This window comes from Danio aesculapii, chromosome 20, assembly GCF_903798145.1.
Source record: "Danio aesculapii chromosome 20, fDanAes4.1, whole genome shotgun sequence".
NCBI lineage: Eukaryota > Metazoa > Chordata > Actinopteri > Cypriniformes > Danionidae > Danio > Danio aesculapii.
The window spans coordinates 2661643-2675497 of NC_079454.1; the positions used below are offsets into that span (position 1 = coordinate 2661643).

The 13855-nt window shown below is 35.4% G+C and overlaps 1 protein-coding gene across 3 annotated transcripts in view; it reads left to right on the plus strand.

Annotated features, from left to right (window-relative positions):
* The first annotated feature begins 8749 nt into the window (after positions 1–8749).
* Positions 8750–13855, plus strand: part of arhgap18 (Rho GTPase activating protein 18) — a 57222-nt gene continuing 52116 nt past the window's right edge. For all 3 annotated transcript variants that reach the window (XM_056481024.1, XM_056481025.1, XM_056481026.1), the window contains exon 1: positions 8750–8921. In XM_056481024.1, coding sequence (XP_056336999.1) covers positions 8827–8921 — 95 coding nt within the window. In that variant the 5' untranslated portion in view covers positions 8750–8826. The remainder of the gene's footprint in view (positions 8922–13855) is intronic.

Here is a 13855-nt window from a genome sequence, read left to right on the forward strand (position 1 = left end):
GTCATTGTTAGTATGTTAAACTATTGTTCATCATGTATGTGTGGGTGGGTGTGTGTGTGCGATTTTTTTTCTGTTTGTGTTTGTGTATGTGATTGATTATGCTTTGTGTGTGTGATTGTGTGTGTGTGATTGTTTTGTGTGATTGTACAACTTTATCAGCAAGAATGCAGTGTTCAAAGAGAGTGTGTAAAGAAACTGCTGCTGAAACTGTAAGAAAATGAAGTAAGCGGCATGTATGCGAGTGTGGAGCAGAAGTGACACCTCTGCTATACAGTAAGCAGATTACATTTCAGTCTATTCTTTAGCTGGCCTGTATCCATTTCAGACCAGAAACCAGAAGTGACATTTCCTTTAGCACAGCACAGAGAGAGAGATTTCTGAGGACATCTCTGCTTGTTATTGGAATTCTTATGGGGTTATTTGGGCACTGAAAAAAATGATCTATTGGATTTACTTAAAGCTGCAGTATGTAAGTGTGACACCCAGTGGTTGAGCTAGGTATTGCACTCCTGGTTCAAAACACACACAAGCGCAGGTTGCCAGATTGACGACACTAACAGAAGCGAGCCTGACTGTAGAGCCTAAAGGCTGATTTATTTAAGTGGTGTTCTAACTAAAAGCAACAGCACACGATAGAAGGAATATTACTATATTAAAAGGAGTTTTTGTCCTAACCAACACCTGAAATTAATAGATTAGAAACAGCTTCTGTTACTCACAGCTGAACAACACTGACAATGATCAGCTCAGGTACACCTCATGTGCTTTATTCAGTGTTAAATTTAGATTTAGATTATAAACCTTACCATTTCGCTGGAGTGCAGTGAGTGCACTATTCTGTGCTTCTGAATATTTACATTTCTGTCGTGTTTCGTCTCGTGCAAACAGCCAAATTGCTGCAAATCTCATCACATAGTGTGTTGTCAAGACACAGGGTTACAGTGTAACCTGCTCACCTAATGTTTACGCTCATAATATTTATAATATTTGCTAATTAATAACCACCTCATGTCGAACTCTGAATCTGCATCTCATTTCGGAGTCTGCTACTATCCACTGGAGGTCGCATTTCAAAGTCAAAGCCAGCTTTATTGTCAATTCAACCACATGTATAGGAAATAAAGAAAATCGAGATTTCGTTACTCTCAGACCCTAGGTGCCTATCATATAATATTAATACAGAGAGTAGAGTTTTAGAATGAATTTCAAGAGTTCACACTTAGCTCAAGATTTATACATAGCTTGTTTGGTGTGCTGTCCCGGGAGAGAGCCCTGAGCTTAAGGGATCCTCGAGCCCAGGGCTCCCTCCTTTCACAGGGCGAGGGGAGACTGAGCTCAGGTCGATCTGAAACTCCCCCGCTGCTGAGGCCAAGGTGAACTTCCTGAGAGTAAGACATTAGAAAAAAGATTTAGGCTTATTTTATCTATAATATAGAGCACATTTGGATGGTGGGAGGAAACCGGGGAACCCGGGGGAAACCCACGCGGACACGGGGAGAACATGCAAACTCCGCACAGAAACACCAGATGGCCCAGTGAAGACCCAATGCCATTGGTATTCTTGCTGTGAGGCAAACGTGCTAGTCACTGGGCCACCATGCCGCCCATTCTGGATAAAGGTGGAAGAAGGGGAGGAGGAGGGTTTCTTCCAGACGAAGATAGTTGTAGAGAGGAAATGAGGATATATATATAGTGACTTGGGATCCCTTGATTGGAGGATCATGATTAGCTAATGTGGACCAGCTGGGTCAATCATGAGCACATGCTCCTCTCGAAATTAGTTTAAAATTAAACTTCACTTATAATAAAAACAATTCTACATAAAATGTCATCTAAAAATATACGTAAACATTTTTAAAACAATACAATTACAGTTAGGGGCATATGGCAATGAGTGCAAACCAGAGTTGTGCAGATGTAAAACAGTATATAGTGCACAAAGGCTTGTTAACATAATAGTTATGATAAAGTGACAGTGTCATAATGTATAGAGAGGTAGTATGGTGTGACTAACTAGCAGTCCAATGTTACATAAAGTGACCGGTGCAGATGTATGAGTGTGTTTTCATGTGTGTCAGAGTCCAAAGGTGCATGGGGAGGGAGAGGAGAGTGTGTGGCAGAGCTGGGAGAGAGTTCAGCTTCCTGACAGCCTGATGGATGAAGCTGTCCTTCAGTCTGTTGGTCCTGGCCTGGAGACTCCGCAGACTAAAGAAGCTGTGCATTGGGTGGGCGCATTTCAGTCACACACACACTTTGAGAGTCTTCCTGACTGACTGAATGAAATACGCTGTTTTCCACCAAGGCAACCCGGGGTGCTGAAATTTAATTGGCTAAACTGGCAGTGGGCGGGTTAAAGAGATTAAAACAAAGACAGCCGTTCCGACACGTGATGGTTATGGTGATTATAATGATGATGAAGATGATGATGATGACTGTGATAAGGTCAATGATGATGATGATGATAACAATTGTGATTATAATGATGATGAGGGTGTCACGGTGGCGCAGTGGGTAGCAGAATCGCTTTACAGCAGGAAGGTCGCTCGTTCGAGTCCCGGCTGGGTCAGTTGTCATTTCTGTGTGGAGTTTGCATGTTCTCCCTGTGTTGGTGTGGATTTCCTCCGGGTGCTCCGGTTTCCCCCACAGTCCAAACACATGCGCTATAGGGGAACTGATTAACTAAATTGGCTGTAGTGTAGAGTATGACTGCTGGAAGGCCACCCGCTGTATAAAACATATGCTGGATAAGTTGGAGTTTCAATTCCTTTGTGGCGACCCCGGTTTAATAAAGGGACTACACTGAAAAGAACATGAATGAATGATTATGATGATCACCAAATCTGACATGTCTACTGACCGCTGGACAGAAGCAGCTGTAGAAGAGCATGAAGCTCTGAAAGGCCTGTAAACTGGGGGATGTGTTTGAGAGACACAGAGAGGCTGTGAACAGTAGAGGGCAGCAGATCTATAGCTCTGACTTTATTCTCTCTCTCTCTCTCTCTCTCTCTCTCTCTCTCTCTCTCTCTCTCTCTCTCTCTCTATATATATATATATATATATATATATATAGAGAGAGAGAGAGAGAGAGAGAGAGATACATACATACATACATACATACATACATACATGCATATACACACACATATATATACACACACATATATATATATATATATATATATATATATATATATATATATATATATATATACATATATACATATATATACATATACACACACATATACATATATACACACACACATATACATATACACACACATACATATATATATATATAATGTATATATATGTCTCTCTCTCTCTCTCTCTCTCTCTCTCTCTCTCTCTATCTATATATATATATATATATATATATATATATATATATATATATATATATATATATATATATATAGTGTATGTGTGTGTGTATTATATATATATATATACACACATACACTATATATATATATATATATATATATATATATATATAGAGAGAGAGAGAGAGAGAGAGAGAGAGAGAGAGAGAGAGAGAGAGAGACAGAGAGAGAGAGACATATATATACACATTATATATATATATATATATATATATATATATATATATATATATATATATATATATATATATATATATATATATATATATATATATATATATATATATATATATATATACACGTTCACAGTCAGTGACAGATTTAGGCTTAAACAAGGTTTAGGGTTATTACTCACATATTATTTAGATTTTGGGGGAAAGTCTTGGTGAAAGGATTACAGGTTATGCATTGGAATAATGTCAGTACATGTTCTGTCTGTGTCAGTGGGGTAATACTGATTTGTAATATTTAGGTACTAATAAGGCACCAAAATTAACCCATAAATGAACTTTCAAAAAGATAGCTTTAGATAGCATTTCAGATGTAAATGTGTGTGATGGGACGCATTACTGGACTTTGCAGCTGATGTTTCCAGCACATTTCCACACAATCCGTCATCACAGTTCTTCAGTATTATTATTATTCTATTATTATTCCCTCCAGAACTGTCTTGAGCATCATCTGTGTGTGCTCCCAAAGAGCGTCTCACGCCTCCAAAAGCTCCGCATAGCGCTTATTGTGTTTCGTCTTCGTCTTCTGAGGCTCAACTCATTTATTAGAGAAGAAAAACACCACAGTGGCTTCTCCAAACACACTAAACTACATCTCTCTCTGACATTTGCTCCAGTTTATCAGCAAGTGATCATTTTGTTTCTCATTTGTTTCTCATTGCATGAAAACGCTGCTTTATTTGCCAGTGTTTTATGTGATGTCACAGTTTTGTGCATAAGTTTCATTCGCAGTATATCCTGCATCTATCAACGGACATCATGGCTGCCAAAATAATCCTCAGTCTGTGTTGGGAGTCAGACAGAGAGGCAGACGTGCTGAACAAACGGGAATGGAAACGTGTCTGATTGTGTGTTGAGGAACTAAACTAAATAAATAATGGTTTCCAGCGCTCCTGTGTGGTCTGCGGTCAACACAACATCATATTTCCTTCCCGCCCTGGCCGACTCAGGACAACTCACAGCAGGTGAAGTCTAGAAGGGATACAGCTGCGGAAACTCACAACAATAGCCCATAGCATCATTTTTGTTACACTGTAAAACGGCAATTACTGTTTTTACATTACTGTGAGGGTTGTGGTTGGGTTAGACATTAATAAAGTACAATATAATGGGTAATTTAATAAATAATATGAATAATACTCTGTAAAATTACTGTTTTTACATTACTGTGAGGGTTGTGGTTGGGTTAGACATTAATAAAGTACAATATAATGGGTAATTTAATAAATAATATGAATAATACTCTGTAAAATTACTGTTTTTACATTACTGTGAGGGTTGGAGTTGGGTTAGATGTTAATAAAGTACAATATAATGGGTAATTTAATAAATAATATGAATAATACTCTGTATAATTACTGTTTTTATATTACTGTGAGGGTTGGGGTTGGGTTAGACATTAATAAAGTACAATATAATGGGTAATTTAATAAATAATATGAATAATACCCTGTATAATTACTGTTTTTACATTTCTGTAAGGGTTGGGGTTGGGTTAGACATTAATAAAGTACAATATAATGGGTAATTTAATAAATAATATGAATAATACTCTGTATAATTACTGTTTTTACATTACTGTGAGGGTTGTGGTTGGGTTAGACATTAATAAAGTACAATATAATGGGTAATTTAATAAATAATATGAATAATACTCTGTATAAATACTGTTTTTACATTACTGTGAGAGTTGTGGTTGGGTTAGACATCAATAAAGTACAATATAATGGGTAATTTAATAAATAATATGAATAATACTCTGAATAATTACTGTTTTTACATTACTGTGAGGGTTGGAGTTGGGTTAGACATTAATAAAGTACAATATAATGGGTAATTTAATAAATAATATGAATAATACTCTGAATAATTACTGTTTTTACATTACTGTGAGGGTTGGAGTTGGGTTAGACATTAATAAAGTACAATATAATGGGTAATTTAATAAATAATATGAATAATACTCTGTATAATTACTGTTTTTACATTACTGTGAGGGTTGGGGTTGGGTTAGACATTAATAAAACACAATATAATGGGTAATTTAATAAATAATATGAATAATACTCTGTATAATTACTGTTTTTACATTACTGTGAGGGTTGGAGTTGGGTTAGACATTAATAAAGCACAATATAATGGGTAATTTAATAAATAATATGAATAATACTCTGTAAAATTACTGTTTTTACATTACTGTGAGGGTTGGGGTTGGGTTAGACATTAATAAAACACAATATAATGGGTAATTTAATAAATAATATGAATAATACTCTGTATAATTACTGTTTTTACATTTCTGTGAGGGTTGGAGTTGGGTTAGACATTAATAAAGCACAATATAATTGGAAATTTAATAAATAATATGAATAATACTCTGTATAATTACTGTTTTTACATTTCTGTGAGGGTTGGAGTTGGGTTAGACATTAATAAAGCACAATATAATGGGTAATTTAATCAATAATATGAATAATACTCTGTATAATTACTGTTTTTACATTACTGTGAGAGTTGTGGTTGGGTTAGACATCAATAAAGTACAATATAATGGGTAATTTAATAAATAATATGAATAATACTCTGCATAATTACTGCTTTTACATTTCTGTGAGGGTTCGAGTTGGGTTAGAGGTTAATAAAGCAAATAATATTATTAATATTAGTCTGTATATTTACTGTTTTTACATTACTGTGAGGGTTGGAGTTGGGTTAGACAGTAATAAAATACAATTTAAGGGACAGTTTAATAGTATAAATAGTTCTCGTTAGCTTCCGTCCACAGCTGTATCTCTTCTAGCAACAACTCTCACACCGACCGAGTCACATTTTTCAGGGAGTAGGGTGTCATTTGATCTCACACATTGTTGACACAAAAGGCAAATCACAGTCAAATGAAGCAAACCTCAGACCTTTTAACTAAATGCAGACGTCTTAAAGCTGGATAAGTTGGCAGTTCATTCTGCAATGGTGACCTCTGAAATAGAGACTAAGCTAAAGGAAAATTAATAAATGAATTAAATGTGACGAAATAAGGACATTACTATTGTGCAGCAGAATGTACTTACCACTGTAAAATAAAAATAAAAAACAGCTCAGAAAGTCGATTGCTTATTTTTTATTTTTGATAGAACTTTTTTTTGTAAATTATTATATTTCTAAAGTTGTTTTAGTTTGTTTTCCACTGAAGTGAAATGTAGTATTTACACACACACACACACACACACACACACACACACACACACACACACACACACACACACACATACATATATATATATATATATATATATATATATATATATATATATATATATATATATATATATATATATATATATATACATACATAGGCTATATATTAAAACTTAAGAAATAATATTCAGATTTCATATGTCCCTAAAATATTATAAATATAGTAATATTATAATAAATAATAATTAAAGTCGTTTCATCCATAGCATACACAAACTGAAAGCTTGCTGCAGTTTGTGAATGCTTCACTGAATCAATTTCACATTGAGATGTTTACTCACCGGCCACTTTATTAGGTACACCTTATTAGTACCGGGTTGGATCCCTTTTGCCTTCAGAACTGCTTTAATCCTTCATGGTAGAGATTCATCAAGCTACTGGAAATATTCCTCTGAGATTTTGCTTCATATTGACATGATAGCATCACACAGTTGCTGCAGATTTGTCGGCTGCACATCCATGATGTGAATCTCCTGTTCCACCACATCACAAAGGTGCTCTATTGGATTGAGTAATGGTGACTGTGGAGGCCATTTGAGTACAGTGAACTCATTGTCATGTTCAAGAAACCAGTCTGAGATGATTCACGCTTTATGACATGGTGTGTTATCCTGCTGGAAGTAGCCATCAGAAGATGAGCACACTGTGGTCATAAAGGGATGGACATGATCAGCAACAATACTCAGGTAGGCTGTGGAGTTGAAACGATGCTCATTTTATACTAATGGGGCCAAAGTGTACCAAGAAAATATCCCCCACACCATTACACCACCACCAGCCTGAACCACTGATACAAGGCAGGATGGACCAATGCTTTCATGTTGTTTAGGCCAAATTCTGACCCTATCAACCAAATGCCACAGCAGAAATCAAAAGTCACCCAAATCCCCTTTCTTCCCCATTCTGATGCTCGGTCATCTTAACTATGTCTGCATGCCTAAATGCATTGAGTTGCTGCCATGTGATTGGCTGATTAGGTGATTGGCGGGTCAGGTGTCCCTAACAAAGTGGCCGGTGAGCGTATAATGGCCCTAAAATGTATTCAATTCATAACATCAGGCGCAGTAGCAAAGAATATAGCTTAGTTTACATGTATCTTTCACATCAACCTGACTGATAAACACGAGATATCATCATTAATTAATGGAAACAAAGTCATTAAATTAATACACATGAGTTGGTAACTGAGATACAGTGAGAGGTAGATCGCTGGGGATTTTAACAGTAGATTCTCTCTGGAACTGTTCAAAAAACGTATAATAATCTCTGACTGGAGTTTTTAAAGCCTTATAATAAGCTTAAACATGAAAACTGTATTTTATTTTCAGAACTATGACGTATCTAATGAATATTAATTACGTTACATGGGTTGCTTAGTAACTTCAACATTCAGATATTCAACGTTATTAAAGCAACAGCACACCCAAAAAAGGAAATGTACTCACTATTTACTCTCTCAAGCGTTTCCAAACATTTATGAGTCGTTTTATTCTGTTGAACACAAAATATGATATTTTAAACACCTGAATTCACTGACTTCCATAGTAGGAAAAACAAAACAAACAGGCTACTATGAAAGTCAGGAGGATTTCCAGCCTTCTTCAAACTATATTATCTTGTAGGAAAGGAAGTAAAACATATTTAGAACAAGTAAACGATGAAATACCTTTCATTTCTTGTCGAACTGTCCTTTAAAACTCATCAGAAGTCAAGCTTCTTATTAAAACAAGTCTGCATTTCAGCCAATCAGCAAGGCTTGGTGGGTGAGCGTGACATAGCACGATTAATATTCATGATCCCAGTCTATGATTGGCCGTGTGTCCGTAAGGGAGGCGTGGCTAGCTTTGCTACAGTGATGATTATTCATGTTGTTAGGGGAGAGTTCAGCAGCAGCAGCTCGGCCGAAGTTACAGCGAAACTTCCACAATAATATTAATAATGTTTCGCTGAAAAAGATGAGTCGCCAGCAGGACGTCGTGTTGACCGCATACACCAGCAACTCTGAGGCCGTGCTGGCGGTTAAAGAGTCCGCGGAGTTTCCAGCAGCGAGGTGAGTTTTCGCGGTAACCCATTTATTTATTACGTTACCCAGCGCACTGTGCACTATTTATGGCAACTGTATCTGAGGGCTGTGTCCCGAAACACAGCGAGCAGCCTTGGTAGACATTATAGGGGTAAAGTTTGTTTTATAATCGCACATTCGGACTTTCACCTTTTTTAATATGACTTCTGGAGTTTTTCTAAATAGTGAAATCGCATTATGGGTGCTGGAAATGCTTGAATTTTGTCCTATTTGTTTTAAAAGTGCTTAGATTTAGGATAAAGTGGTTGAAAATGTAATTGTGTTGGCCTCATAAAAAGTTGATACTGAATGGGTTATAATCAGTGTTGTGGAAAGTTACTTTTGAATGTAACGAATTACAATATTGAGTTACTCCCCCAAAAAGTAACTAGTTGCGTTACTTAGTTACTTTTAGTGGCAAGTAATGCGTTCAGTATGTTAATGTGTAATTTGCCACACTTGTGAAGTGCTGTAAAAATATGAAAATGCATCTGGAATGAGCTTAAATGTGTAAAAATCCTGATATTAGCAGACAATAGCTATGTATTCCATCCAAAACTGCACATAAAAATAGGTGAATGGAAACGTAGCTAAAGATGATCAAAATACAACATAAGCTGTGATTCCATCCAAAGATGCAAATTAAATTTATGTGCAAAACTGAAATATCGCATATAAAACGTGCGAATAAACCAGTGTTTCCATCCAAGTATTCAAACAGAACAAAATCATCACTTCCTTATGAACTGGCGACAAATATCAACAGTAAAAACGTAATTTGCTATGGTAGGAGAAGCTGCGTCAATTTTTTCTTTATTTAATAAATTACTTACACCTCGACGACAGTATGTAGACACGCAATGAACGTGTGGCGGTGCTTAAAGGCGTGAGATGCGGAGCACAGATGCTCTTGACAGTTCTGGAGGTAATTAATAATATAATAACACTAATACTTAAATGGTTAAGGCGTTTTAGAATGACCAAAACAACATTTTAGATGTTTTGTAATGTGCTCAGCCTGCTGTTTTGTCCATTCAGACACATTTTTATCATTCCATGATCTCTTATAACAAAATCACATGACGCATTTTTTTTTAATGCACGTACTGGAATTTGTTCGGTAAAAGTGTTTCTATCATAGTTTATCCGCATCTTCTATTATCGAATAAAAGTTTATCCTACTCAGTTTTTCGGATTTTCAAAATTTATGTGCGTCTTCCATTAGGGCTGTGCGATTAATCGAATCGCAATTTTAAACGTTGCTATTAGCTAATCGCAAGAGGCAGCGATATGAAATATATGTATTATATAATTTCCTCCATTGCCGTGTGACCGCCATCTGTGTCTTCCTAGCCAATTGAGTGAGCACACTTTCGACTTTCGTTCTGCCCAATCAGAATTGCGCAACCAAACTATACGGGATGCCCACTATAAAACAAACAAATTGGAAAGTGCAGACAAGTGGGATGATTGGTGTATGGCGCTTCAGAAGTATTAATAGATGAACTCGTATCAAAGTCAAACACCAAACAAAAGCAGGTAATTTGTAAGAACTGTTACAGAATTGGTCACGGTACGAGGAAATACAACATCCAGCACCTTAAAAAGCACCACAGGCGGCTATATGAGGAGTGTCTTGCTAAAAAATCAACTATAAGTATTGTCAATGACACTCAATCTAGTAGCTAGCAACAGCATAGTACAATTTCAGAGTTGTTTGCCGCTGTTACACCATACTAAAAAACATCATGAAGGCACCAGGAGATAACTAGTGCCATAACTCACTACTGTTTGCTCTAGAGAAAAATTTGTTTAATTTCTGAATATTAATAAACTAATTTAAATAAAAGTTGGAGTAAGTTAATATCTTTTCAGTTTCTTTTTTTAACCAACACTCACTGCATTTTAGCAGTAAGAAGCTACGATACAGAATATTGAGCTGAAGCTTGACTACAAAATTAAATCGCAGATCGAAATCGCAATATCTTTTAAAAATATCGCAATTAGATATTTTCCCCAAATCACACAACCTTAATTTCTATTAACAGATTTTTTATGCGCATATCGTAAATGCGCATAACAATAGGTGGATGTAAACGTAGCTATTGTTTACAGATCAACTGAATAGTGCTAATGTTGTTTTGAAGTCAAACTTGCATGCGATTTCAGAGCGAATATTCAAAGTGGTGTGGTAAACAATATAGAGAGGCTGTGCTCATAAAAGTACGTCATTATAATTAATCAGTATTAGCCTTTTTACATTTAAACTTAACTACTTTATCGAACACCAAAGTGTGAATGTGTGAATATGAAACCAACTTGACCTCAGTTACATAGACGTCTAGTGGACTTGTGACTTGTGTTGAGCTCAAAGGTCTGCGTTTGTTTCTGAATGGACAGATCTGGACAGATTCTGAATTTGTGTTGGTGTTGTTTTAGGGTGTTCTGGATGGTTTATCAATGTTTAAAGGGACAGTTCAACTATAAATAGGTAAATTCTGTCCTAGTTTACTCTCCCTTTCCTTGTAGTAAACTTGATTGATTGTTGAAAAAAGCTGGACACCTGTAAACATTGACTTTCATTGTATTGTTTTTTGATGGAAGTCAGTGGTTGGAGGTAAAGTTGGTTTTATATTAGGGCGATATACAGTGCTCAGCACAATTGAGTACATCCCATTTTGAAAATGAATATTTTTATCCATTTCTCAGTGATTATAGGCAATGTGTTTTGGTGTATTTAAACAAATCAGATTTATTAAACAGATATATTAATTAAAGTAATATTTTAGTCACCAAGCATATTTCAGAATCAGAGTCAGACAGAGCTTTATTGCCAGGTATGTTCACACATACGAGGAATTTGTTTTGGTGACAGAACTTCTACAGTGCAACAGGATAACAGAGACAGGACAAAAAACGGATAATAAATATATTTAAAAAAATAGAAGTAAGTAGTGAGTGCAAATATACAGATTGACAAGTGTATGTACATGTTTATTACTATATACAACGTTATATGTGCAGCTGTTATGTGCAAATTGGCATGTAAAGTGTGTTGTTAAATAAGTGTATATGTGTATAAAAGTGTATAGCAGTAGTGATGTTGGTTCCACAATTATTATCATCAAGTGTTCATGAGATGGATTGCCTGAGGGAAGAAACTGTTTCTGTGTCGGGCTGTTCTGGTGCGCAGTGCTCTGTAGCGTTGACCAGAAGGTAAAAGTTCAAAGAGGCAGTGTGCTGGGTGTGAGGGGTCCAGAGTGATTTTGGCAGCCCTCCTGCTCGCTCTGGATAAGTACAGTTCTTGGGGAGTAGGAAGGGTTGTACCAGTGATTCGCTCAGCATTTAGAAATTGAAAGATAATACAATTAAATTCATGCAAAATATTGCAAAAACAATTACAACCTTCAAAATTTCGACAATTTTTCTCCTTTTTTGCTTTTAATTTTTGCTTCTAATTTTTCCTCTTTTTTTAAATTTGTATTTAATATTTTTCTATAACATATAAATTTGGGTGTGCTAGTATTTGGACTGTTACCGTAAGTTATTTTGTTAGAATAGCTCCAGATTTGGCTTCAGTACTGACTAATCTAATGTATATGCACAAATATACTATTGTATAGCTTCATATTCAAAATATGAATTTAAAAGAGGGATTTGTGAGTGGTGTACTTAAATATGCTGAGCACTGTATATTGTGATATGAAGACAATTGACTTGAATAGCTAGAAATAATAATTTTAGATAGATTTTTATGATGTTTTTTGGAGATAGAGTATCTGCATTACATATAATAACAGAAATGACAAACAGAGCAACGATACAAATGAAATAAACAATGATTTATGATTTTTGGGGAAGTGAAACAGGAACAGCAATTAAATAATCAAATGTAAAATAACAATGTAATGTTTTCTTTGTCTAAATAATTACAGTGGTGTGAAAAAGTCTTTGCCCCCTTACGGATTTCTTATTTTTTGCTTGGCCGTCACACTTTACTGTTTCAGATCATCACACAAATTGAAATATTAGTCAAAGATAACACAAGTAAACACATCAAGCAGTTTTTAAATGAAGAGTTTTATTGTTAAGGGAAAGCAAAATACAAAGCTACATAGTCCTGTGTGGAAAAGTGATCACCCCCTAAACCTAATAACAGGTTGGGTTGCCCTTAGCAGCAATAATTGCAATAAAGGCTTTTTTGATAACTTGCAGTCAGTTGGTTTCAGTGCTGTGGAGGATTATTGTCACACTCATCTTTGCAGAATTGTTGTAATTCAGCCACATTGGAGGGTTTTCCAGCATGAACTTGTTAAGGTCATGCCACAGTAGGCTTGGGTGGTAATACGGTAATATGGTATACCGCGGGATCTAAAAATAGCAACGGTGTCAGTTTCAATACCGTTATACCGTCATATAAAACAATGCACATATATAGGTAGGGTTGGGTATCGTTTACGGTTATTTTGATACTGGTGCTAAATCGATACTTTTAAAACGGTACCGGTGACAAAACAATACTTTTAAGCCACAAAATTATATCGGATGACTCTAGAAAACTCTTTTATTTGACAAAATATTTTAAAAAATTATTTAATAGAACAATATAACTAAAGTTTAAAGTAAACATCAATTTATATTTTTTATATATTTGAATTACATTAGTATATTTCCTTTGATCATTGGTTGGTTAGCATGAGTTTAAGATTTGCATTATGAATTTACATTAGCTTACTACTAACCTGTGGAAAGGCTGTCATCAAAATACTGGACTCCTTTTTTCTAGGTTTGGGGCTCGTGACTATGTTTACATGGTTATCAGTAATCTAATGATTTGCCTTAATCTGAATAAGATAATAATATGATCAAGGTGTTTGCATGAGTTGCTTTTTGAATGTTCCTTTCACACTTTAACATATATC